The 27,869-nt window shown below is 33.0% G+C and overlaps 3 protein-coding genes across 4 annotated transcripts; 2 read left to right on the forward strand and 1 right to left on the reverse strand.

Annotated features, from left to right (window-relative positions):
- The first annotated feature begins 534 nt into the window (after nt 1-534).
- On the forward strand, nt 535-10,821 carry LOC123906180 (DNA-directed primase/polymerase protein-like). Its single transcript, XM_045956032.1, has 13 exons — nt 535-812; nt 1,050-1,213; nt 2,073-2,242; nt 2,349-2,495; nt 2,607-2,658; nt 2,788-2,962; nt 3,538-3,620; nt 5,256-5,468; nt 6,921-7,037; nt 7,158-7,314; nt 7,864-7,971; nt 9,347-9,672; nt 10,057-10,821. Exons 1-13 carry the CDS (start codon nt 734-736, stop codon nt 10,162-10,164), a joined length of 1,899 nt encoding a protein of 632 aa, XP_045811988.1. The 5' UTR covers nt 535-733; the 3' UTR covers nt 10,165-10,821.
- A 3,094-nt stretch (nt 10,822-13,915) lies between these two features.
- On the reverse strand, nt 13,916-20,320 carry LOC123906181 (uncharacterized protein At3g49140-like). The gene is made up of 11 exons (XM_045956033.1): nt 20,089-20,320; nt 19,803-19,905; nt 18,768-18,990; nt 17,295-17,397; nt 17,132-17,199; nt 16,405-16,581; nt 16,160-16,288; nt 15,691-16,026; nt 15,008-15,166; nt 14,532-14,627; nt 13,916-14,186 (listed from the first exon to the last, which is right to left on the reverse strand). Exons 1-11 carry the CDS (start codon nt 20,165-20,167, stop codon nt 14,082-14,084), a joined length of 1,578 nt encoding a protein of 525 aa, XP_045811989.1. The 5' UTR covers nt 20,168-20,320; the 3' UTR covers nt 13,916-14,081.
- Nucleotides 20,321-21,837: 1,517 nt separating this feature from the next.
- On the forward strand, nt 21,838-26,798 carry LOC123906182 (pentatricopeptide repeat-containing protein At4g21190-like). Of its 2 annotated transcripts, XM_045956035.1 has the most exons (6): nt 21,915-22,144; nt 22,231-22,318; nt 22,439-22,540; nt 23,639-23,782; nt 24,117-24,329; nt 25,893-26,798. In XM_045956035.1, the coding sequence occupies exons 2-6, from the start codon at nt 22,235-22,237 to the stop codon at nt 26,277-26,279; spliced, it is 930 nt and encodes a 309-aa protein (XP_045811991.1). In that variant the 5' UTR covers nt 21,915-22,144; nt 22,231-22,234; the 3' UTR covers nt 26,280-26,798. The 2 variants fall into 2 exon arrangements, with proteins under 2 accessions (XP_045811990.1, XP_045811991.1); XM_045956034.1 differs by having other exon boundaries at nt 21,838-22,318.
- The last annotated feature ends 1,071 nt before the right edge of the window (nt 26,799-27,869 follow it).

Consider the following 27,869-nt stretch of genomic DNA (forward strand, 5'->3'; position numbering starts at 1 on the left):
ATTGAAATACAAGATTAACATTTTAGTATTCTAACTTTAATCACAATTGAAACATATGTTATAATGGTTGAAAGATTTCATTGTAAGTAAGAAATTTAAGTTCAATTCTAATTATAGACAAATTTGTATTTTTTATAATATAAAGCTGCAATAAAAAAATTTGGGGCTAGCATAACTTAACAACATAAAATAAAACATAAGAAATATATCAATTTCGAACTATGGGTCATTTGTTTCAGATTTATTTTTTTTCAAAAAAATTTTTTTCTCTAAAAAATCACTTTTTTTTTTTTTATAATTTTACTTATGTTTGTTTAAGATTTTTTCAAAATGAAAAGCAATTTTCAATAATTTTCTTCAAAATCTATTTTTTTAAAAATTATTTTTTGAATTAATAATTTTTTGTGATGGTAAACAAACAGAAAATAACTTTAAATTTACTTCAGAATCTCTTAAAAAATAGATGTTTTTTGAATTTTTTTTTTAAGCTTAAACAAACAGCTATAAATATTAGCTTAAAAAATGATTTTGAATATAGCTTATGGAGGCAAAAATAGATTTTTCATGGCTCGTCAGCCCTAATGATTAATTTTCTCATCTCAATTCCTCCGCAAAATTATCTTTTTTGGTGAATTCTTCCGCAAATTCAAATTCCCGCCTAACGGGAAAGTGAAAGAAAATCGAAAATTCCACAATCAGAAAATTCAAATTCTCATTTTCACAGAAAATTGAAATGTCATCAACCTCAAACAACAACATGAACGATGTTGATCGTTTGTTCGCATGCTTCAAATGCGGTTTATCACCCCCTAGTAAGTTTTTCAATTCTCTCTTTTTTCCATTTTTTTTTTCATTTTGTTTTTGTTTTTCTCGATAAAAAATTGAAACAAACCCTAGGAAACTATAAGGTTCATTTTCCTTGTGAATTAATAGTGTTCATTTTTATTTTTTTTTGTGTTATAAAAAATAGTGCTGATTATTTTCTTATTGCTGAGTATGAAATTAAAAATGAAAAAAAATAATTGATGAAAAAATTATGGTTGGTTCAGAATCTGCTTTGATTGAAAGAAAAAGGAGGAAAAGGAAATTGGAGAAGGAAATTCCAAAGAATGGGTCACCGGGAGAATGTTCAAATCCAGGATCAATTGGAGGAGAAGAGAAAACTCCGTTGTCTTGCATCAAAACAACAAATGTGGAATCTTCTATTGAGAAAGTAATTATTTCTGTTAGTAAACTGTTTTTGAGAGTTTTAAATTTATTAACTAATAATTAATTCTTTTGTTTTTGACATTTTTGCGTTTAATCTGCTAGGACTGGACAATTTCGGTTGTATTGTGTTTGATTTTAAGATTGTTTCTGAGACTAGATACATTGGGGGGCAAGGGAACAAAAACTGAAATTCGTGTCTCTTGCAAAATTACATCACAACTTTTTGTCCCAAGTACTAGTTGTAACAAAAAAAAATTATATTTTGTCCACCAAACATTATACAAGACAATAAGTTGTTCGATGCCTTAAAAGTTTGTCTTGTGTTGTTTTGTCCTATGTTGTTCCGTCGAGTTTTTACTTTTTGCAGATCAAACGAACCTTAAGATTTGTTTGGATTGACTTATTTGAGCATGTGAGACTGTTTGGAAGAACATATGGAAACAAGTTATGACTTGTCTATAAGTTGTTTAGAGCTTATTTCTGTATGCTCTCCATGATAGCTTATGAGAACAATTTAGAGTGTATATGGAAAACGTTATTTTATATTTTGTTATAGAAATAGCTGATACATAAGCACTTATATACTAAGAGCTTATGTTATAGGTTCTTAATTAAGCTGTTTATCCAAACAATCTGAACAAATTACAAAATGTTGCTGTCAAATTATTGCTTTTTCCTAACTACTACTTGTCTTCAAATGCTATGAGAATTGTATGTATGTATCTTTTGTTATCTTATGGTTTAATTGTTTTATTTGTTTCTTTACATATATTTTTTAATTTTTATATAATGCACAAGATCATTACTGGTGCTACTTGGCTCATACTTCATCTTTGTGTCAACTAAATTTTCTTGCATTTCAGCTTAAATCAGCAATAGCTAAAGCAAAAAGCTCTAGTAATCGGAAGCAGATCTCGCCAGTTGTATTCTACGGTTCTCCTCATGGTGTGCCTCCGAAAAAACCGACCCGTTTATGGCGATTGTTGCATGAGATACGTATTGATCTCTCTCAGAGGAAAAAACTGAACTTAAGGTCTTTTTCCGAAGCTGGTTTCTACCCGTTTACTTTTTCCACCTGTTTACTTTTCTTGTACTTAATGTATCAGAATATGACTTGAATCAAAGCTTTATTTTTCTAGGAAGGAAGTGTGGTCCACATTCCCAAGGCAGGATGAAGCAATAAACTTTGCCAAAGGACAAGAAGATGTCCATCTCTTTAGTTATCAAGATCACTTCAATGGCCAGAGAAGGTTCCTTGCGTCTACATATACAGAATTCTGGCGAAGGTCTCCTTCGTATAATTTTCTTTCTCGTCTGAATCATCATCATTTTCGACTGATTAGTTATGACTAAGATCCTTGTTTCTGTATATTCATATTGCTGAGTTCTGTACTCAGGTACAAAAACATGGATTCAAAATTCCGTCATCATTATGAAGTGATTCAAGAGGTAAATAGTCTTGTATGTTTTATGTTCACTGATTTAACGAAAAAATGGTTCTGTCGTTACATTGTCATGTGAGCGGTCTGGGCGCCATATGCATGTTTGTTCCAGTCTTAAAAGTTTCTTTGCTCCCAGGGTTTACCATGCCACCTTTATTTTGATTTGGAGTTTAATAAAAGAGTCAACGTAGGAAAGAATGGAGATGAAATGGTTGATCTTTTGATATCAATAGTTCTAGAAGCCTTACACGAAAAGTATGAAATCCATGGAGACCACGATTGGATAGTAGAACTCGACTCTTCAACTGAAGGTTTGGTTTTTCTTCATGCCTATTCCATTTGTAAACTGTAGTTCTGAAACCTATAGTGAATAAGATTTTTCTGCTTGCTTATATGCCTTTTATTTTGGGTTCCATCTTCATTTATTGAAATTTCTGAAACCTATAGTGAATAAGATTTTCTTTTATTTATTGTTTCTTAATTGTGATTTAGGGAATAGTTTATAGTTAAACTGCATACACTCGCATTGACAGTTTGGCTTTGGAAAATATTGATTACCACACGAGAACCGGTGTTCATTGGTTCTATAATTGCATGCTTTATCTAGTTGGCTCTCTCTCAGTACTTTATAATTCCTTATATGTGCTAGTGGATTGATGCGATTTGCACCATATAGGTAATTCAATCCCTTGTAATTGTGTGGAGTGCTAAGGGGCTTTACCATTGAGCCAATTACACATTTATATTTGAATTAAGTGTTCTATATGTTTTTAGCTTTCAAAATGGAGCAATTGTTAGGTATTGCTATGACAAGGATTCTAATGTTTTCCCATGTATAATGATCCTTATCTTTATCCTTATAATTTCTTATTAATTTGACTTGTAGATAAGTTCTCTCGCCATCTAATAATTCGCATACCAAAGGCTGCTTTTAAGGATAACTCCCACGCAGGTGCATTTGTTTCAGAAGTAAGTCCAAGTTTACTCATCTTTTCCCATCAAAGCTAGAGATAAAATTTGGAAGGCTTAATTAGTTAAATGGTCCCTTAAAGAGATTTTAGGTTTCACAATGGTCCCTTAAAGAAAAAAAGGTCTGAATTGGTCCCTTAAAGACATTCCGTTAGCCAAAAAGGTCCTTTCCGTTAAACTTTAACCCCAAATGTATAAGGTGGACTAACACTGTAAATGGTCCACCATAGACCTCATTAAATTTTTTAATTATAAATTTGATCTTTTTCTTAAGATAACCTTTGTTGTTGATTTCAAAATAATTGCTTGTGTGAGAAATGGAAGAAAACACATAAAGACCATGTTTTTTTGGTTCTGTAACACTAACATCCTATGGGTGGGTTTCGTTTTGCAAAAATTGGGTATATAGATGGATGAATTGGGTATATAGAAAACACCAAGTTATGATGATGAATGGTGTGAAATAGCTAGCTGAAGTTGTGAACCTCGTGAGCATTGATGGCGATGGTATTGAAGTAGCAGTTTGGTTAGGAGAATGATTTTGGCTAATGGAATGATTTTGACAAGATGAGAAGTTTCCAGATCTTGCAAAGGATCTAAAGAAGAAGGATTTTTTTTTTTTATTTCAACTTTTCAGTTTGATGGGTTGAAATAATTTATGTGTTTTTTAATTTAAATTCTATGGATTGAGTTGTGTTTCTTGGATTTGTTTGAAGATCTGGATATTTTTTTTTGTTGAAGTTTATGAGATGTTGAAGAAGAACATCAAGAACAAATGAATGAAGATGATGAAGAAAGGGGAAAAAATTAGGTGTTGATGATTTATCATTCGAACAATATACATACAAGATCCAATGGTTCTGATTTGGACAAAAATATCTAATGGTTCACATTTAGACAAAATAACTTTTGATGTTAAAAGTTAACGGCAGGGACTAACTTGACTAACAGAGATATCAATAAGGGACCAATTCGAACTTTTTTTTCTGTAAGGGACCATTGTGAAACCTAAAATGTCTTTAAGGGACCAAAATACTAATTAAGCCAATTTGGAATTAGGGTGATATCCTATTAATTCATGAGAATCCACTACTCTTCATTTTCATCTTTCTGATAGGAAATTACATCAGAAATTTACAATGGGTCGACTGGTAGACCAAATTAGTCATGAGCCGAGGCCTTGAAAAGATTTACACAAAGAAAATGTCATGTGGCAAAGAGGAATAGGGGGACTTAAAAATAGAAATGGAAGAGAATAATGGAAAGGAATAGAAACTGGAAAAGGGTAATAATTTAGAGAGAGAGAGAGAGAGAGAGAGAGAGATAGTGAGAGAGAGAGAGAGAGGTTTTCCTGCTTTTCTGGGAAGTGGGAACTAAGAGTTGTTTTCTTGCTTTTTCTGTTGTGGTAAGGTAACCACTATTTCAGTAGAGATTCCTATATTCTCATGAATAAAAGAGGGATTTAATTTATCTGTATTATTTTCTATCATTTTCTTTAATCGGTTAACACACATAATGAGTCATTTTATATATATTTTTAATTTAGTAATTATCAAAGCTTTGAAATTACTTACAAAAAGGATAATTATATAGTATTTCTTTTGGAGAATCATCAACTATTGATTATATTGACAGATATGCTCAAGAATTCTAAACGCAAGGGGGAAAGATAAACGTTGTGAAAAATTGTTTATAGCAAAAGATTCAAGTACCGATGAATCTGCTTACCAACTTTTTGTGGATACTGCTGTATATACTCGGAATCGTGTTTTCCGTCTTCATCTATCTTCAAAGGCAGGAAAAAGTTCAATTCTTTTGCCAACAGAGAGATTTAAGTGCAAAAACTTGGTATGGCATTTTTCTTACGTAACATAGTGGTTTCAAATATTTTTTTTGTTTACAATGAGTTGGAGATCGAACCCAGCACCTATAGCATACTACCCAAATCCCTCACCACTAGACCAAACCTAGTGGCTTAGCGGTTTCAAATTTTACCATCAAAATAGTTTTATCAAGAAAGGATTTTCATCAAGGAAGAAGTAATAATAATAAAAATATGAAAATTGGAATAACTAGTGTCAGTGTTGCGGACTGCTCTTTGCATATAATAGAATGGGACTCGACTGGAAGATAAAAAATGGGGAATAACCAGTCACCATTTGATTTTTTTTTTTTTTTGTCAATTAGAAAGGATTTTGGCGTGTGTTTTTGTTAGTTCTTGACCTGAGAAGCAAAGATTTTCTGTTGAAGACAGATAGGAGTTGTAGTATCTTATTCTATTTAAAGAAAGGCAAAAATATATACATTACCATGTGCTAACTGCAGTATTTATATATACTCAGGCTCCATTTGCTAAAATTAAGCTATAAGTTTGCTGATAGCTCAAAAGCTAGCTTATATCTGAAAAGATAGCTGATGCATTGTTGCTGATGGCTTATAGCTGAAAAGCTAACTAGTTGAAATTGAAGTGTTTGGTAAATTTAGCCGTTGAAAATATAAAATGACATAAAAGTACATGTTTTTTAAATTATTTTACTTTGTATAAAATAATAACACTCCTTAAGAGCACTACTCCATGTTTTAATTTAGCCAAAAATCATCTCTATGCGAAGATAAAAGAATTTGATTTATCTGAAGAAAAATAATACCATTTGTCCGAGTTGGGATCCTCTCCATTTTCTATTGTTTCCATTTCTTCCATTACCAAAGTTTTTAAATGTTTTTGGGTGTATAAATGATATTTGAACCCACTTAATGTCACACTTTTACATTTATATTCCCAAAACTATATAATAATGGAGGAAATGGAAATAATTGGAAATGGAGAGGATCCTAACTCTGTCCATTTCTTTTCTTTATGTTAAGATGTATACTGGCGAATTTAAGTATGGTCTTATTTATCATATGAAATGTTGTGATGATTTGATACAGAGAAATCCAGAATTGAGAATGAGAGCAGCATGAGTGGTATTTATATTCTTTATGTACCAGTAGTATTTCTTTAGTCAAAGATAAAAAAGAAATCTGGAAAAGAACTACTGTGGCAGGATTTTGGAAAGTAACATGAAGCAATAAACTACAAATGTCTGCAGTTTAACTTGAGTTTGTGGTCAGTTATTTTATTTTACAAAATGAATAAGTAATAATATTAAAATAAAAGGTTAAAATGGGAGAAAATACAAAAAGCTATAAGGTCTAAAAAAAACTTTTTACCAAACATATTTTATATTATCAAATAAGCTTATACGAGTTACAGAACGGACACTTATTTATTTTTCAGTTTTGTTGTTTAAGTGACAGAGTGAAGAAGACATGTTCATGGCTTCCTTGATCTGCAACATGGATGTTGATTGTGGAAAGCTTCTGGTCTGCAAACCAGACTTAGATTGCGTGAAGACTCTGCATTTTGATACAGAGGTAAAACTTCCATTGCAGCTATTTATTTCTTCTCAGTTTAATTTTAAGGCTGTCATATCTTTCAGCATTATAAAGTTTATTTCCTTAAATTAATGATTGCTGCTTATTTGATTTTGACAGTTGAATTATAATGTTGGAAACTCTGTCCAAATGCATCCAGAATTTACATTGAATACTTGCACAAGTGATGTTTCGGGAACATACTTCATGGGAAAGTCACCATTCCCATTTATCGACGAATTTATATTATCGGTTGCCTCTGTTGGGAATATACCAGGTGATTGTTATCAAAACTTGTTTCGATAGCAATAAATGGAAAAAATAAATGAGTGTGAATTTGTTTTACCGTTACGAGTTTCAGTAACAATACCTGCACCGGTGCAAGTATTCTATCCTCGCAAATCTTCACAAACTCCCATGATATCCATCGGTAACAGCTTCGTCCCACTTTCCCTTGGGCTTGGAGTCAGAGATGTTTGTGAGAATAAAGTTCTTTCAAATTTCGTTAGTCTGAACTTTTTTGCTTGCTTTCTCCGCATAAAAAACATTGTGGTCCGCTGCCATCCGCCTAATTGCGGCATTTGGGTTGCCTTCATTGCAGCCTCCAACACCTTCATTGTGTTGGGTGTGAAGGGGTGCATTTAGTCCCACATTGCTTAGAGATATGGCTTGTGTAGTGTTTATATAGCTAGCTTGGGCAACCCTCACTTTACAAGCCGGTTTTGTAGAGTTGAGTTAGGCCTAATATAAAATCTGACAGGTACCTGTCCCTATCTTGAGATTTCAATGTAATTCTACTGACTGTGTTACTTTGCTGAATATATAGGAAAAATTCATAGTTGGTATTTATTCTCTGAATTTGGACTGATGGTCTACAGCATGACAAAAAACAGATACTGTGAGCGAATTGGCAGACAGCATAAAAGCAATAACGGTAATCTCCTTCAAGTTCTTATTTTTGTATGCAGATTGCAGAGTATGCACTTATTTTTCTCCTGAAAATACTTTTTGGTCATGTCTGAATGTTAAAGATTCTTGATTGAGTTTTCACTTTTTGGGTTGAGATTCCTTTTATTATGATTATGATATGATTGTATATTTAGCATGTTGAGGGACCAATCGCATGTCTGCAGTAAGAAATGGTGTTTCCTATGTCTTTCATTTTAGGCTTAAATATGTTACTAGTCCCTGCAGTTGTAGCATATTTTGGTTTTGGTCCCTGCAATTTTTTTTGTTTGGTATTAGTCCCTGCACTTTGAGAAACTTTGTTTTTGGTCCTTGACATTAGTGAGTCTGTTAAAAAAAAGTGAAAGTTAACTGGAGTACCACGTGGCCCAATCATTTTATGCCACTTGGCATGGTAAAATTGTTATTTTAAAATTTAATTAAATAAAATAACAAAATTGATTTATAATTTGTTTTATTATTATTAATTAATATTAATAGAAGAAAGAATAAACAAACACAGATTCCCTTACCAAAAACAAAAACAGATCCTCATCCTACCATCGCCCCCCATCACCACCTTATCACCAATCTTCACCATCACCACCTCCATTGTTAATATTATTACAAGTGTTAAGAAGGAGTGTGGGTCTGCTCAACATGAACACCAATAGAAGGTTTTGTGAAAGGGGAAGAGTGAAACCTTGAGTTTTAAATTGAACGTGAATCAAACTTATAACTTCGAAATTAACTCTAACCGGTTCTTCTATAGCCTCTGCTCGCAAATGGATGAATAAATTTCGAAATTTTGCAGTCCAATTTTGAATGAATTGAAATAGGGTAGAGTGGGTTGGTTCATGATTCCATATGAGTGCCGATGGTTTCTTAATTTGTTGTATTTGAAGGGTTTTGATGAACTATGAGTGGTGGTGATTTGATGAGTTAAGGTAGCCATGATTTTGGTGATGGTGTCTCTATGGTGATGGGGGATTGGTGGGTGGGGCGATGAAGAAGAAGACAACCATGATTTTGGTCTTTTTTTTTCTTTCATTTTAGTCACTAATTATTATTGTTAAAATAATTATAAATAACAAATTATAATTGTGCCACGTGGCATGAAATGATTGGGCCACGTGGCACTCCGTTAACTTTCACTTTTTTTTAACAGACTCACTAATGTCAAGGACCAAAAACAAAGTTTCTCAAAGTGCAGGGACTAATACCAAACAAAAAAAATTGCAGGGACCAAAACCAAAATATGCTACAACTGCAGGGACTAGTAACATATTTAAGCCTTCATTTTACTATGTTCTCTTTTTTTCTAATTGCAACTTACTAATACGTTTGATATTTTTCTGGTCCAGTGATATACGTTGTTGATCTAAGAAGGGCAGTGTATTATCAAAAATGTCACGATGCTGACTGTAGAGGTTATCGGTCTCCCTTGCGACCAATTCCAGTTCACGTATTCTCCAATCCTTCAGTTGCTATTGGTTCATCTGAGATGTTAGATGATAAATATCCAGTAGATGATGGGTGGGGAAGTCAACCTGATGATAACAACAAACCCAATCTTCTACAATACGAAGACACTGTTGAGGACAACTCCAGTGATTCTTGGTGGCTAGAAGCCATAAAAGTAGTTGAGGATGTGGAGAATAAGCAAACGGCAACAGAACTAAACACCAAGGTTAGTCTGTCTTAATTTGCATTCCAATGTTACAATTTACAGTAAAATGGACATTAGGCTCCCTCGTTGTCTTATTTAAAAATGGCACTGAAACCACATCCCCTTTATTTAATATGTTTTGAACTAAAGGACTTATTTAAATTTGAATTGAAGCTGTAAGGATCAAATGAGTGACGTGTCTACAAGCTCAGCTGGTGAAGACACCTTTACTAGTGGGTGCAAGGGTGTGATAAAATCCTGCCTTCACCCCTGCGGAGTGAAAAATGACTCAATGTCGGAAAAATTAAATTATCTTAGAGCATGATTGTTCTGAAGGTGTTTTATTTATCTTAATTGTTCATATGAACACAACATTAAATATCTGTTCCATAAATGTGTCAACAGAATGAGGAAATTGATGATGGAGATGATGATGATGAGTGGTGGCTGGCGGTAGAAAGGACTGCATCCCAGGCTGAACTGGCATATACTTCAACTAATTCAGGATGTTAGCGGCACAATTCAGCTCGCCAATGAGTTTCCGTGGCTCTCTACATGCCGGATCAACATAATTAGCTCCACTTGATGATTGGCGCCAGAAAAGGAGTTTGTTGCACTTATCTGCAGCAAGCAACATAAAGATGAGATCCTGAAAAGCAGAAAAGTTTGGGAGAAAATCCGGAAAATGAGCTTAATGACTAAAGGAAAATGAATTCTATTGTTGGAGATACAGACTTCAATTTTTGCACTGTCAAAACTACTGCCCGTCCCTGTTGAAGGGTTGTAGGCCATGCAGAATGTTTCATGGTTGTGCAGGGCACATGAAGACCTTTGCATGCCCGTGTAAAGTGTGATCACTTCTTGGCGGATTTGGATCATCGACAACTGTGGCGCGGTGCACACCAGCTGCAAAGGATTCATACACCATTTGAACCTCTGTTGGGCCTTTTTGGATCCTCTCCTGCAGAAAGTAAAAGGGAGGGACTAGAGAGAGAAAAGAGAGGAGGGTAAAAAAAGAGAGAAAAGAGAAGAGAAATAGAGAGGAAGGAGGATGCACATTGTACACCATACTTTCTAAGAACCTAATTTGTTATCTCATCCTTTTTCTTTACAAATTCAAATCATGGATGTTAGAATATTATAAAGGATTAAATATGTTTGAGATCCTTATATTTATGCGACCTTTCAAGATTAAACCCTATTTGAATTTTAATAAATATTTAGTCACGAGAATTTTTACCGTTTGCAGGAGCGATCTTTGCTGTCAAGTTGATGACTGGACAAATAGAATTACGACGTGGATGTGCCACAAGGATACAACATGGACATTTTTAGTGATGTGGTGTTTGCATGGCAACTGAGCCAGGAATTATATTATTAGTCACATTTAATAATTAATAATTAAAATCAATTTGCTATTAAACTAATTAAATTATGAATTAAGTAATCAACAATAACAATAGTTTATACCAATAAAAACCAAAACCATAATCAATACTCTCTCCATCGCATATTAGATGACTTGTTACATCATTTCACACAAGTTAAGAAAAATGTAATAATTTAACATAAAAAAATGTTAGAATTAAAGAGAATGTGATTTTTACTTAATTGCCCTTAAAATGTATTGATGACTTACTTTAGAGTCGTGAAAAAAGTAATAATGATTAGAGGTAAACACATAAACTTGTAGTTTCTGGTTGGAATTGTTCCACTAAGAGGGTTAAAATTTTCAAATTCATCTTAAATCCCCAACAGTTTGCTAATTTGATCTAAGTACTTAAGAATGGACAATCTCTTCTTTATTTCATGCTTTCTAGCTTTGATGAGATTCTTTCTTAAGACTTATTATCGCCTTTGAGTGATGGCTTATTTATAGCAAGCTAGTTGACAGTTGCAAAAGGATATGGTGATCAAGCAAGAAAATTAGTTGTTACTTTTGTCCTTTAGTGATGAAACAATGTAACTTCTTGTTTTCATCTTAGTGTTCTTCATTCTCTTGTGAAAATGAATGATGTGATAATTAATCTCATATCCATTCTGATGGGCAATCTTATCTCAAATTTGAAGATTGAAAGGATGATCATGATTCCACGATGCTTAAACATTTCATGTTGGAAAATTTGTCATTCTGAAGTTCATTCTCATGTCCATTCTCAACTTCAAAGTTGATATTTTCATTTTGATCTACATTCTCATGTACGTCGAGCTTTGCCATTTGACTTCAACTGATTGAAAAGACCTTGTTCCACCTTGTCAATGCTTGTATCTTGATATCAACAAGTTTTGATCTTTTGTATATTGACCTCATTTTTGCTTCTTTGAGATCAATCTAAACTTGATCTTGAGACAGGCTTTGCAGCTTCTGTGATGTCATTCTCGTGTTCTACTGACATAGCAGAACATTTCTGAGCTTGAGATTACTTCTGGTATGTGTACTTATGCTTGAGATTGATGTTTCCTCCATTCTCAAGCGGATCTCATGATTGTGTCTCAACTCTTGTGGCATCATTCTCATGTATGTTTTGATGTGCATGTTTCTTCAACCTTATGATCTTTTTGAAATATTGATTTGTAACATCCTTTTCTAGAGATCACTCCAGTAGATTTGCTAAAAACAAAACACATCAAAACAAAAATGATACAATATTTATTTAATATCGGCTCTAAACTAGTATTTTATAAAGGGTCTTGCTAACCAGTGCCCCCGAGGTACTAGTTAAGGAACCAAAAGAAGAAATAAAATAAAAGTTGTGCATGGAAAACATCAAAATATAAACTTTTGTTGTATTGACTACACTATTTCCAAGGAAAACTTTCTAAATTTGAATCCTTAACAAGTGACCCTGGAACACTATTTAGCATTTACCTTTTATAAAAACAAATCAAATATCCAACGCTTCTATTTTTTTTAGCTAAATCTATATTTCTTTTCTTCACAAGTTGGGGAAGCAATATGTAACATCCCGGATTTTTTATAGAGTTTGAATCGAAAAATTTTATTTTTTGTTTACAAAAGAATAAAAATCATTTAAACTTATAAATAATAAGTGTACAACGGAAAAGTATTTCATTTAAATTACATATTTATAAAAACCCATATTCTTTTATCCCCGCAAGCAACATACCAACTTCACACATCGATATGTGTGAAGTTGGTATGTTGCTTGTATGCGTGCGGAGATAAAAGAATGAGTTTTTATAAATATGTAAATATTTTTCCGTTGTACACTTATTATTTATAAGTTTAGATGATTATTATTCTTTTGTAAACAAAAAAAAATGTCTTACTTTTTAAATAAATAAAATTTTTCTATTCAAACTCTTTATCAAAAATCCGGTATGTTACACGATACATTTTATTACGACGATAAAGTCATGCATTTGCAGCCTATCAGTGGTCGTATTTTGTTGTATATATATGCTATAGCTCATTAGTAAGTGCTTAGCTTTGTAACATCAAAGGTGCCGAGTTCAAATCTCGTCAGATTCGATTGTAAAAGGTTATTAGTGTCACTTTGGACTAGTAAATATTTTTGCATCCCCCATTTTTTAAAAAAAATAAAAGTAAAAGTATACAAGTTTTTAGAGATTAATTTGCATACGATGTTTGAATTTAAGGTATATGTGATTAAAGTGAAATATTTTTAATGATCCATAACAATTAGGATTGATTAACAATGTAAAAAATATTTACATCGCCGGTGCATATTTTTTGTCCTTATAAAAAATTGCATCTTTTCATCCCTACAAAAATTGTATGCACGTAATTTTAGTCCATTTCCAGGGCACTCTTTAAGCATTCCATTTAAAGGAACTTTTTATTCAAAAAGTTAAACACTACAATTTCCAATGCGTTGACTTTACGCATTCCGATAAAAATTCCCTAAAAAGCTTACTATTTAAGGGCTTAAAGAGTGTCCCGGGGGCACTATTTAGCATTTGCATTAAATAAAGAACATATGAAGGCCTTGTTTGGTTCACTTTTGTAAAACTGTTTTTCAATTTTTAGAAATAATAAACCAAAAAACTTGTTTGATAGATCCTTTTATAATTATAGTTTTCAAACCTGTTTTTACTATTTTAAGAAATGAAGAGGATCTCAACTCATGCATTGCATCGCATTACATTATATTATTTGATTAGAATTTAAAAAGCTTACTAATATATTTGTCCCCATGACTAATGTCTCTAGTTACTTGTTGCACTTGCAGGCATTAGACTAATCAACAACAAAATTGAACAAATAAAGTATGAAAGCAAATGAGGAAAACATTACTTCCAATTATTGATTAATGCAACAAAAATTACACAACCTGATTGTCATCTGCATGGGACATTTTACCCTGCCTTCACTACTGTACACAATCATTGGCCGAAGTCATACAAGCCGTACAAAAAAATTGTCCGGTTTGTGACATTTTACTATTTTAGCATTCATTTTGATGTGTTAGCTTCGCTTTTGGTTGCTTTGGGTGATTTCTTGAAAATAGTAAATCATTGAGTTGTCTCTCAGCATTGTATTCTGATGTAGCCTGCAAATAATGATATTTTAAGCGTGAATATTAGGAAGATTAGAAACATTAAGTAAGTTGCAACATCATGCACAAACTAAACTAAAATCAGCTATATGAAGGTGGTGTTTGTCAAGGTAAGACAAATTCTCAGCACAAAATCTAAACACAATGGAGCAATTCAGAAAATTATAAAGTTTAGTTTAATTGTGATCTATAAAGTTTTGAACCAGCCTTTTACTAAACCCTAAATCTGACAAATATACTTAACTACCTTGAATTTGTATTTCGCGGTATAATACAAACGATATCATGACTTATATAAAAGGCATTTAAATTTGTAGCTATGAGAAACAACTGATGTACCCTTTTCCTGAATCCGAATCTCAGTGTTTGAACTTGAGTTCCTGAACAAACCCTTACGTCAATCCCAAGGGAGTCCACACAGATAATTTGTGCCTCCTGCAATGAATTGCAATCAAAGTTGATCACTGACTGTAACATAGCAAATGTACTAATGCTTGTACTTAAGTGTTCTAAAAAGAATGTAAAAGATGACGAGGAAGGTAATGAAATTCCAAAATTGTATTTAATCATTTCTACTTTCAAGACAGATAGATGTCCTTTAGCAAATCATGGTAGTGAAATGCTGTAGAATCAGATCTTGCATTAACTTGTACCTTTGGTTGTAAATGAATGACACAACTTTCTTAATGACACTCCAAACCAAATACACAAAATTCGGTCATAAAACTATTTAACCGTGGCAACTATCAAGAGATTTATTAGAGAAAACAACTCAACAAAAGTGCATCAAAGAAAATATTCCAAGAGCTTATTACCTCCACTTGAATACCCTTACACCTCCAACAGAGAGACTTAAGGGCTTGCAAAGTCTTTTCTGATTCTCCACCAGCTTTCAAATGAGATATAATTTTGGAAGATGACCTTGCAATAGCATCAGGTTGAGCTTTCATGTAGTCTTCCAAATCAAGGATAATCTGCGCAGAATCAGAACAGAAATTTTAGTTTCCAACAAATGAAATGTCTAAATAATACAATTTAGCGTTTTACAATGTAATGTTCTTATATCATGCAAACTTAACCCTGGGATGGGTCATTTACCTCATATTTCTTTCTAAAAGCCAGCAAATAGAAACATCATAAATTTCCAGGTAATTAGCACAATTTTGAATTATCTGTGTGCCTATCTGTTTAAAGATTCTAACCAATTGAGTTATTAATTAGAGAAACTATCTGAGCTTGTTGCGGGAGAAAAATACCATTGGTGTCAAAATGTCAGGTCAATATTTATAAAAGCTATTTTGGTTATTTCTGTATTTTTCCTTTTTAAACAAAATATATCCATCATTTCTTAGCCAACTGGCTATGATTACCGACTAAAGAAGTCACCAAATTGCATCATAAAACACCAATATATGAACAAAGTGCATGATCAATCAACTTGACGAGTTCCTAGAACATGTCTCTAAACAATCAAACACATACAAATCAGCCAGCTTACAGGATGTCCATGTGCAGAGAACACTTGAATCTTAACCATCTCCAATCTGTAGAAGGAAGTATCATCTATAGGTATATCACTATTCCCATTATTTTCCACCTGTTTTGATGTATTATCTTCAGATGACTCTGTATTGTGCTCATGACCATTAATTGCACCAATACTTTCGTCTTTATTTTCTGTGGCTTTACTAATGTCGGCAGTACTGGATTGATTGGCAGTTAGATGCTTCTGTATTGGAGAATTTTCTTCGATAAATGCAGGTCTTATAACTCCTTGGAAGATTACACAAGCCGGAGGCTGCTCCATCCAATCAACTGGATCATCTGAAGCAATCTAGATAGAGAGTAGCAGTAGTAATAAAAATATGGAGTTAATTAATATCAATAAAATCAAAGTAAAACTGCGATAGAAAAGGCATTAAAATGTAGTCTCCAAAAGCCACAAATTAGGTAACATTAACATCTACCTCGGTCAATTTTTTAGCAAAATCCATTGGATGAGAAAATCGCATTGTCTCCAATTTTGCCCAGTCTGCAAGTGTTTCATCGTCATCATCATCCATTTCATCCTCATCTGAAAGAATAGCCATCCATCCCTGCAAACAAGAAAATGAATAATAGTGGATATTATTTTGTTTCAATAATGTATGATTACAGTTGAGAAGTGAACATAAGCCTCATAATTACATTAAAAACAATGAAAAATTCAGACCGAGTCATAATCCTCATTCTCATCTACATTTTCATCTTCGTCATCTTCATCATCGCTGTCATCTAAATCATCAGTATCTTGATCATCAATTTCTTCAATCCCAAAGTCAATTTCTGATGGACCTGATAAGGCCATCTCATTGATCATTTCCATGGTATCCACACCAATTATGACTTGCTACAACAACACAAACAAGACAATCCATAACCCTTTTAAGATATGCAAACTTTGTAGAGTGAAACAGAACTTGAGAATTGAGATTAGAACAAAAGGATTTGAAAAATAAAATGAAAGATGAAAGAGAAATATACTTAAGCCATTGTAGCAAACAAATCATGGATATGGCTTAATACATCAAATAGTACAATGAAACACAACAAGACAAAAGGTGAGGATATTAAATTATTGTAAAAGCCCAAAAGGTAGCAAATTAAAGTTTCTTGATATCAACAAATGAACATCAACAAAATGAAGGTAATTTTATAATTGCTTGCTTAAAAAATGCCATTAATAAAAGAATCAGGCCATCAAATCTAGGTATCATGTGTTTTCCTCAGTACATGTCTACTTGGTTTTTTTTTCTGTTAGAAGTGCATTGTCTACTTGTTATAGTAGAAGGAAAGTACACAAAACTGTAAGTATGTGTGAATGCCTCAAATGAACTGTTAGTATGTATTTCATAGAAAATTATATACCATTACTTACAAAGTTAGAGACATGGTCATACCACAAAATTATTTTCTGAAGTTAGGGACTGCAAAATATCTTCACCGTTCTTTGCTTGAAAATATATACCTGCAATGCTTGTAGAATTTAATTAGGGGGGTGAAACTTCCCAAGCACAAGAAACTCAATACATAGTAGAGGACAATCATATAGCCATCACTTACTTCCATGTTCATCAGTCAAATAAGGCAAATCTGGCCAAACAACATTTTCATGAAAATCATCATTAACATAAGTTGAGAACACCATTGTTGCTTTGCTGTTAACCTATAAATATAAATGATATGCCACAATCATCATTAGCTATGCATTCGACAGAGAATAAAAGCAACTGACATGCTTCTAGATATAGTTATTTTCTCAAATACAGAATTTTCATTACATCAGTTGAGGTCATAAAAGGTTCAACATTCAGTAAAAATTATGTTAGTGACGTTTGACATATTTTTCAATAATTCTGTAAAAAGAAACAATGGGTTATTGTCACATACATTAAGCAAATCCCAACAAAAATTATACATTATTTCATAACTAGACTTTTCACACTTCTGATATTCTCTATTAGGGTTGCAAACTTGCCATCAATCTTGGCAACTTCTGCAAATTCAATAAGACAAATCAGGCTGCACCAGAAAGGAAAACTATGGAGCAGTTTGCTCTAACAGTTGAGTTAACCATAATAACACAATTCGGTCTTCGATCGCACAAATCCGTGCCCAATTTGCAGAAAATAATGAACCAATGAAGCAGTTCACTTCGGGTTTTAATGAGCACGGGAACAGCTCACAGAACAAAAACTGGTCTGTAACCATAAACCGAGTATGGGAACCAGTGTAATATATTTTCCAATAGTTTCCCTGGTGCAATGTGCGCTGCCTTTTTATATAGCTAATCATCCTTTCTATAGTTTAGAAACTTTTTATGTGGAACAATTTAACATTAGTGTAAAAGCTTAAACTAGAGGGGGGGACTATGTTGTATGCTGCAAAGTTTCCATGTGGAACTATTCTTATCTTATAATTGTTAGCTGTTGGGTTTTTATATTTTTATTTTAGGATGTAGTTTATTATTTTTAACTAGACAAGATGAAAAGTTAATGATACCGTAACAATTAAAATAGTAGAAGAACATACAACGAATCTAAATAACATACTAGCTATATATAACCCCCAAGTACCCAACAACACTTCAAGAGTTGCATACCGCATACACCCGTACCACATACCAAAGCGAATTGTGAATCAGGTGACTATGGAATAAACACATGGATTCAAAACAAAGAATAATACTTTAAATGGCCAATTAAATCTCCTATTTATCTTTAATACCTTTTCGAGGGCAGGCAATCCTAAATGAGCACAGCATAGAACAGTATTTGCTAAAATGAAATGGAGACCTTGACTATGGTTTTAGGATCTAAATTTATCATTATTAACTTTCCTTCATGTAAGAACATTACACACGTTGCCGCATAGGATAATGTCTATTGTCTAGCCATCATTTAAAACAAGCAGTACAGTTTTGTTTCAATATTGAACAAAAATAGCACTGAAATAAGAAAACCTAAATATTTGCCAAATTTGATTTTCTCATTGTGACGTTACTTCACTAATAGAAAAAGTAATACAAATTAGTACCTCAATAACAGTTCTACTTGTTTCTGCTGCAGTAAGTCTAACATCTTCACTATTCTCCAATGTCGAAGCAGCTATTTCCTCAAATGGGTGATAGGATGGCTTCTCGTTTTTCTTTACAGGCTCCTGATCTGAGCCAGGATGTTCTGATGATACTCGAATTCTATTCTTCAGAAGTTTGTTTCTTCTTGTAAATGGAGCGCCCGGGTACTTTTTACTTCTTATCCTGTGTAATTATATCCATTTATTATTATTTATTTCCTCTCATAACATTTAGTATTTTTTGACTTGAAAGGTAGACAATTTGTCAATATACATTACAGGTAAAACAAGAAGTCGCAAAATTTGCTTTATGAATTCATTGTTCAGGTTAAAGATAAATGTGTTTCGAAATTATGCCACTTTAGGGAATTGCATCTTACATGAAAGTTTATCTCAACAAATCGGTACTATCACAAAAGTTTATCCGTAAAACTCAACAGTCTCAAGTAGGGATGTTTGTGTGACGGTTTAAAACAGGTTTTGCTAGTCGCTCACCTTGCACTAATTTTTTCATCGGGTCAGTTCTTTAGACATGAAACCAACTATAAACCCAAAGAAACTCAACAAAGTCTAAGTCTTATTAAGAATGGGTTTAAGCAAGACAAGACTGAGTTAACCAAAAACTCATATAAAGAAAATCAAAGAAATGACCATATAATAATAGTGATCAAAAGAAAATAGTTCATACAATTAGTAAATATATCATATAAACTATAATTTTCCTCAATAAATGCAGTGATTTTTTACTTCCTTTTTTATTTTAGAATAACCACCGTAACTGATTTCAATAATTTCACAACTAAATCATCCAGGAAAAAAAAAAAGCATAATCGTCCCCTTGAGCTTAGCTCAGTTAGTAGGGACATCACATATATTATGCAGGATCCGAGGTTCGAACCCCGGACACTCCACCGGTGGATTTTCTAGCCGCTAAGCTAAAAAAAAAAAAAACATAATCACAAGAATAGTTATTGTGTTTGATTTCAATAACCATACCAAGGCACATCAAAACCGCAGCTACAAGCGAGTCGTCGACACGACGCCACGTAGCCTAATCCGCCATTCATATCCTCCGTAGTCCACATTGAACGGTTATTATCTGCCAAGCGAAGAATGTGACAAATATCAATGAGCAAGTGTATAACTAATTAACCAGTAAGTAGTAGTAGTAATAATAACTCCATTTGAACTCAAATCAAATCAAAACGAAGCCGTTTTAGTTTGTTAGTAGTCAGAGAATATAGAATAAATTAGGAAAATGGAACAGAGAGAGGGAGAGTACGAGGTGCGGCGGAGGAAAAGCGAGTGGCGGTGGCGGCGAGGTGGAAACGGGCGGCGATAGGAGGATCGATTATCATCATAGTTGGTTTGTTTGGAAATGGAAGAGTGTTATTATTATTATTACGCTATGTTATGAGAGATGCATAGTTGTGGAAAGAAGAAAGAAGGAGATGAGGTACTCTATGCTTTTGGATTTGTCTTCGTCGTGATTGGATGCAGCCGCAAACATGCTCAACTTTCTGATATTTATTTTTATTTTAACTTTATTATATTTTTTATAAATGATTTTTTTCTATTTTATTTATACAATACCATTTAAAATATAATAAAAACCTACGAATATCAAGGTTCGAACTCTGATCTTGCATATTGCATGCACATTGCATGCAATGTCCATACCAACTGACTTATGCACACGCTCACACAGACCAAACTCGATCAATTCTAAAATGACCGAAAGTTTTTTTTTTTTGTCTAATAATCAAGTGACTAAAAATTTCATCTTAAAGGTGAATAAGTAGAGATGCATATATAATAGATGTCCTAAGAAACTAAACGAACACTATGAGGCATGCAAGTATCGGAAATATCATAAAAAATGAGACTTTGAAGCTCTCTAGAAGGTGTCTCCAAAACATGCAAAACAAAAGAATTTAAAATTTGATCGTAATTAGCTAACCAATTAGTTGATTTGTTTCCTTCACACCAAGTGTGATTAATTTGGACAAGTTGGTAAGATCATGAATACGTCTAATCAAGGTCGAAATATTCTCGTTGACATTGCTATTTCGTGTTATCATTTCAACCAACACCTTCGAATAACTTTCCACTTAAAGATGAGTAATTATTTGTCTTCTAGCCAAATCCATTCTGATTTACATGCCCACATCTCAACATGGAGGGCATCACGGGAATCAATTATACAGGCAAAATTACTCAAAAAGATGAAATTGTTGTCTTAAACAAGACCGTCACACCCTAAAAGGTTCATTGGTCTTTTATTTGTATCATCACAGTTAAGTTTGATCCATCTTTCTCGACATTGCTTCCTGGACCGGGCAATGGACCAAGAGAAAATTGACTAGGCTCAATAGATCCAAGAAAGCAAAGCCCAATCAAAGGCGGTCCATGAAATTTAAAAGACACGAGGGTGAGAATGAAAGCATGTGGCGCCAGCAATCCAAAAGTCGGTGTCACGCCAAAATATCACCTTCTCCAAGATTCTTAACTATTTAGCTTCACGAGGAAGAAATCATCACCATCCCACGATTTATCATAGCTTCGAGACGAAGGAAAGAATAACTGCCCCTGTTTAAACGTGGACTCGCCGGAGAAGATGGTAGTTACTGAAAAATAAGGAAGCTAAGCTTGGAGAAGAAGAAATCAAAAGACTATAAATAGCATTGCATATTCATTGTAAAAATAATGGGTGGTCAATCACTGATCCAAACTTATTAATAATACAACTCCCCTTGAGTGTTCACCAGAACACTTTCAAACAATAAAGTAATATCATTTTGTTGAGGCCAACCATTAAAATAAGCCTGCTTACATCAATCAATTTTCATTGTCATCTTGAGAATCACATGAGTTGAGTTGTTAAGACATCAAAAATTATCTTAAAAGATACTCTTATTTTTCTAGATCTACAAGTACTAGCACGCCACCATTAAAAGAATATTTCATTCTTTATTGTGGTCTTATGCTATATTATAAAAAGCTAAAATATGTTTTAAGTCCATATTTTTATAATGAGTTTTGGTTTTGTCTTTGTATTTTAAAATCATTCTATCTTCTTAATTCATTACCATATTTCTCCTTTCTTTAAAGCTCTCTTCTTTCATCTTATGTGCTTCCTTTTTTTTTTTTTTTCATTATCTCTTCTCCACTCAATCACCAGTTTTATTTTGTTATTATTATAGTAGTATATTTTTTATTTTACTAAAACAACAAACCCAATCCACTTGGTTTTGAAGTGCATCATCATTCAATTTCAATCACTGCTGCTTTCACCGGCCTTGTATCAGCAGCAAGTCGGAGTCAAACTGAACTCTACTCATCTCCCCGTTGAAACCAAAAGCTTGCCGGAAATCACCGGCGCAGTCAGTTATCGACCGCCGCCACCACAAACAGTAACAAAATCCATAATGCTTGCACTCACTAATTCGCCTCTACTTATAGCTAAATCATATGAAGAAATTAAAATAAAAAGTACACGAAGCATTTTTCTGGTAATATTCTTATTCTTAGTTCTATAGTTATTAACTTATTACTTTTTAAGATATAATTTATTTATATAAAATGAAATAATTTTGTGACTTTGTTTGAATTTTTATTGTTTTTATTATAAGGTATGTGCTGCTGCAAAAGGTCCAAGACCAAGATATCCACGAGTTTGGAAGACTAATAAAAAAATTGGTACCATTTCTAAAGCTGCTAAGCTTGTTCAATCTGTAAGTTCTTCATTGCATTTGCTCTATTCATTTATATTGTTAACTTTGCTGGAAATTTGTGATATATGAAGCAATGACATAGACACTAGACACATACTGAGACGTTGGCATCGGTAAAAAATTGACAAAAATAATGAATTAATTGAACCTAACCGTCAATGTCGGAGTCGGACACTGGCACGTGTCCGGCATTAGCATGCCTTCCATAAGAAGTGTGATGCTATAGTGATTGTGATGGTGGAATTGATTTTTTTTCCTTGTATTAACCCTCTGGTTCCCAGACGAAGGGGCTTCGATAATCTAGAGTTCTGATGCGAGATAAGTAAAGTCTGACCAAGAATTGTTCCACCAGGAATCGAACTTGGGTTCTCCCGAACGATCCGTCCAAGGGGAGCTCACTTGAGTCCAATTTCTTGGATGTGGGAACCAGCTTTTTAAATAAACTGCAATTGCGGTCTAGGTTGCGATGTAGACTCTCTTTAATGTTGTCGAAACTGCAATTGAATATGTGATTCTAAACAATATCTAGAATTGCGATGCAACTGCAAACATTACCGCCATGGTTGTCAAACACTCATCTTAACTTCTAAGAGTTTCCAATTCTAGGTCTTCTTTTAGGTTAACTCTTAAGGTTTCATGTAAACTTTTGATAAAATCGGTACACTCCCAATTTCATTAGCAATATGAAATGCAAAATTTTGGTCAATATTATTTGGTAACTGATTGAATTATTTATGTGGTACAATGTATATTTGGTTTTAAAATGTAATATTACTACTCCATTGTTACAGCCTAGTGGTTTGGCTGTGAGGAGATTTTATGTGGAATTCCGGGTTCGATCTAGGGTCACCACACTTTCCCCTCCCCGTGTGTGTTTTATTTTAGCATGTGTTGGCCACTACTAGGCCAATAGCAAAATAAAAAAAAGAAAGTAATATTACGTTTTTATTGTTGTTGAGAGGGACAATTGTTAGTACTGTGATAGCTATTTTAAAAGCAGGGGTGGAACTCTCATTTTATACATAAATTTTCAGTCTGGTTTTTCCTTGGATGATTTGCATTTGTGGAAAAATAATATTTCTATTGTCTTGTATACAGATTAAGGAACTTTCAAATGTGAAAGAGGAAGTTTACGGAGCTCTTGATACCTATGTCGCTTGGGAACTAGAATTTCCTTTAATTACGGTGAAAAAGGTACTCAAAACTCTAGAATATGAGAAAGAGTGGAAGCGGATAATACAGGTATTTCAAAATAACAATTTTATCCTTATGATTTTTTATGTTCATTATTGAGGTGCTATAATGTAGCAAAATTTCAATAAACCATTATTTTCTGCGATCCGTGATTACTACAGTGCTGAATTTTTATACGTTCGTTATTTTCTATATTTGTGTCTCTTTTAAGTTGTACTGACCGAGTGGTTTGATATATCTATAGATAAAATGTTTATGTTTAGCCTATATTTAGTTTGTTTTCTGAGTTTTATTTTATTTTATTTATTACTATTTTCCCTTATTCTTAGGATAGCTTCCGAGCTAACATAAAATTATGAAAATTACTTATGACACACTATAGGTAACAAAATGGATGTTAAGCAAGGGTCAAGGAAAGACAATGGGAAGCTATTTCACATTACTTAATGCTTTAGCAGAGGATGATCGACTAGATGAAGCAGAAGAGCTTTGGACAAAGTTATTAATGCAGTACACGGCAAGCTTGCCTCGTAGATTCTTCGATAAAATGATATCTATCTACCGCAAAAGAAGCATGCATGACAAGATGTTTGAGGTATTTATAATGTGTTTCTGATATACCTTATAGATAGTTGAGTAGTATTTTTGGTTTTCTACTTCATTATATTCCATGAAATTGTCAAATTCTTGGATATTCAAAGTTCATATGCCAAAGTATATATATTCAATAAAAGATAAGTTATTGGAGACGAAAGAGAACAATCACAATTATAAATAATAATATATCGACTGTAAATATAGCAGAGTTGCATAACCCAGACATGCTAATTAATGAAGCAAAGATGCTCTTTCTCTCTAAATATACAGCCAAGAAATCCCCCGAAATCAGCTAACAAGACCTCTGTATTCCGTTGGATGGCAAAGTATGTTTGCTGAACCTGACATTGTTCTGATCAGGGAAGGGAGATGAAAGAAACCGAAAACACAGAGGAAGAGGAGAGGAAAGAACCGAATGAAAACAGAGAAAGAAAAGGGATAGGATAGGATAGGATAGAACAGAGGCAGAGATAGGAAATGAAATGAAAACAACTTGTCGGATACTTTGCTGGAGATGGAAGAGGATGTGAATGGAATGGAGGCAAAGCACAATACGCTTAGATATTTAAAGAGTTAAGGTTTAATTATATGCGAGAGGAGTTTGACTTTTCAGCTGTGCTATTCTAAGAATGAGCGCACATATGTTGTGATTTTTCAGTGCAGGTGAAGGTGGTAAGAAAATGAGGGAAAACATGATAAAATCTCAGGGAAAAGTAATATGGATAGGATTCTATGGAATCTGTAATGGAATGTTGATTGTTACATTAGAATACAGTAGTGTCATTATTTATAGACTCGGCATAGGGTTAACTGATTTAGGGCCTATTTGTTTAAGCTTTAAAAATATGATTTTTTTTGAAAAAAAACAGAGATTTTTTTTGTAGAGATTTTGAAGAAAATCTAAAGTTATTTTCCGTTTGTTTACGATCACAAAAATCTATTTTTTTAGAAAATGGTTTTAAAAAAAATAGATTTTGAAGAAAGCTATTAGCTTTTCATTTTGAAGAGAAAAATGAGTTTTTTACTAAAATGATTTTTGAAAAAATATGAAACAAAATAAAAAAAAAGTGATTTTTTTTTAAAAAAATAGATTTTTTTTTGCTGGAAAATCTGAAACAAACATGGCCTTAATTGTTAGTTCACTAATCTAACAACTGTAACAAACAATAACTTCTACAAACCTATACACTAATAAGCACATATATGATACATGCAGAATATAGTAAACAAACAAATAGTGTGGTAGATGAGAAGACTCTGGTTGATGATTTTCTATCTTAAGAAGTAAACGTACGGCTTCGTATCCTTGGTCCTAGAATATAGGGCTGGATTGTGAAATATACTATACTAAAGTTGTCACAATAGATAACAGGAGTTTGAAAATAATTTGAGTTCAGTGGGAAATCATTGGACCGAAATAACTGATTGCAAAATGTAACTAATTACAGTTATGCGAGGAAACTAGTAAAAACATATACTCTAAAGCACATAATATTATAGTAAACAAACAAATGATGTATTATGAATTGAATTCAAGCTCAATACTTAATTTCTCATGTAGGTATTTGCAGACATGGAGGAGCTTACTGTTAAACCTAGTATATCTGTTGTCTCAATGGTTGGCGATGTCTTCAAGGAGCTAGGTATGATGGACAAATACGAGAGGTTACATAAAAAATATCCACCACCCCGATGGGAATATAGATACATCAAAGGAAAGCGTGTAAAAATCAAGGCGCAAATTCAGTCTAATGATGTCGACAAATACATAAGAAAGAATGACAATTTTGAACCAAATTCAGGCTTAAGAGAGGATGATAGTTCAGAAGAGACTTCAGAGTTAACTGATGATGAACAGTTCGAACAAGATGCTGATGTAACACGCATGGAACCTGAACAGATTTTTGACGAGTCATCTGAGAGCACAGAACCAAGTTTAGATGTATAACAACAGAAAGACAATTTACTATGACTAGAAGATAAGTTTCGGTTGGCGGTTATTATTAGTTACAAGTGAGAATCATTACATCGGCGTCCAACTTCTACACCTTGTTAGGAGATAGGTGAAGACACTCTAGGAGAACATGCTTTTAAAGTTTAAAAAAAAATGTAAGCCTGAGAATCTGGTGGTAGACATTTCATTTATGATTTATGAGGGTAACAGATCATTTACAAACCAAGAAATGTAACTAGTACTTCAGATTCCTGCCTCGGTGAATTCCAGGATCATAAGTTGTTATGCTCTTCTGTCGAGGCAGTATCAATGCTGATTTCGAAGTGGGTACTTTGGCTTGAAAATTTCAATGCATAATATATGGAGATTGTAGGGTAATTTTTCAATGCATATAGGCTTTGATTAGGATATAGTTGTGCAGGTTTGTGTTATATTGTTGGTCATAAAATTTGCATTGTACTCAAATTCTTAAACCATGATGATTAAATACTCCTAGAAAGGTCTCGGGTTCAATTCTCTAGTGCCAATTTGAGTGCACTAATTTAGCTTATTCAAAAAAAAAAAACTCCTAGAAAGAAACAAAAAACAATTCTCTCTTTTGTTTTCAAATTAAAATGTGTCTACAGTTGTGAGGCGGTTCATAGAAAATAATGCATAAATTTGACAGACATATTTTGAGCTTATACTCTATAGTTTATTTGATAATTTACATCGAAAACTTTAAAGATACCACCACCACTAACATCATCATCTTCCTCGATATTTTGACCATCATCATCAACATCATCAAACTCTGAAGCAAAAGGGGCATCGGTGATGCAGACGAGTTGAAGCACTAACCTTAGGTTGAACCCTTTGCTAGCATCAGCCTATAGGGGTGCAAATTATTAAAAAAAATTAAATCAATATTTTAAAAATTATATAATATATTAAAAAATTACGTTGTACTAAAACAATTACATATATATGTTTTACAATTGTTTGCTATGCCGTTTTATTTTGGAATCGCTGAATAACCAACTCATTATCTATATTGTTGAACAAATCTCTTTCAACGTAAGTATTAATTACATGAGAAAGATATCAAATAAAAAAGAAATCAAACTATAAAATAGAGTTGGAATCCTCTCCATTTTCAATCATTTTCATTTTTTCCATTACCAAAGTTTTTAAATATTTTCGGATGTATGAAAATGATTTAATCTCGTTTAATGTTACATTTTTGCATTTATTTTTCCAAAACTATATACTCATGGAAGAAATGAAAATAATTAGGATCCCAACTCTATAATACATTCATAAGTATTGATTTAGTAACAACACAAATACACAATCACATGGTTATTTTTCTCATTGATCGATGTTAGTCGATTCTTTATATCTATTACTTGAGTATATACAGACCAATAACCAACACAAATATTAGCCGCTTCGCGAAAACACTAATTTCCACATGGCTAAAATTGAAACCAATTTGTGAATGACTTGGTTAGAAATTGTAAAACAGAAATTCAAAGATGTATTTGAACCAAATTACGAACTGCAAACAAACAACCAACAAAGCACAAACTATCTTAGGCCATG

Source organism: Trifolium pratense, linkage group LG2 (assembly GCF_020283565.1).
Source record: "Trifolium pratense cultivar HEN17-A07 linkage group LG2, ARS_RC_1.1, whole genome shotgun sequence".
NCBI lineage: Eukaryota > Viridiplantae > Streptophyta > Magnoliopsida > Fabales > Fabaceae > Trifolium > Trifolium pratense.

Excerpts from the sequence above, each read along its gene's own strand:
- LOC123906180 (XM_045956032.1), top strand. The coding sequence starts at position 734 with ATGTCATCAACCTCAAACAACAACATGAACGATGTTGATCGTTTGTTC. Across the intron at positions 7,315-7,863 it reads CTCTGTTGGGAATATACCAG|GAAAAATTCATAGTTGGTAT; the intron begins GTGATTGTTATC and ends CTGAATATATAG. Across the intron at positions 9,673-10,056 it reads CAACAGAACTAAACACCAAG|AATGAGGAAATTGATGATGG; the intron begins GTTAGTCTGTCT and ends ATGTGTCAACAG.
- LOC123906181 (XM_045956033.1), bottom strand. The coding sequence starts at position 20,167 with ATGATGATAATCGATCCTCCTATCGCCGCCCGTTTCCACCTCGCCGCC. Across the intron at positions 18,991-19,802 it reads TGCGGTTTTGATGTGCCTTG|GATAAGAAGTAAAAAGTACC; the intron begins GTATGGTTATTG and ends ATAATTACACAG. Across the intron at positions 16,027-16,159 it reads TTGCTAAAAAATTGACCGAG|ATTGCTTCAGATGATCCAGT; the intron begins GTAGATGTTAAT and ends CTCTCTATCTAG.
- LOC123906182 (XM_045956034.1), top strand. The coding sequence starts at position 22,235 with ATGCTTGCACTCACTAATTCGCCTCTACTTATAGCTAAATCATATGAA. Across the intron at positions 22,319-22,438 it reads GTACACGAAGCATTTTTCTG|GTATGTGCTGCTGCAAAAGG; the intron begins GTAATATTCTTA and ends TTTTATTATAAG. Across the intron at positions 22,541-23,638 it reads CTGCTAAGCTTGTTCAATCT|ATTAAGGAACTTTCAAATGT; the intron begins GTAAGTTCTTCA and ends TCTTGTATACAG.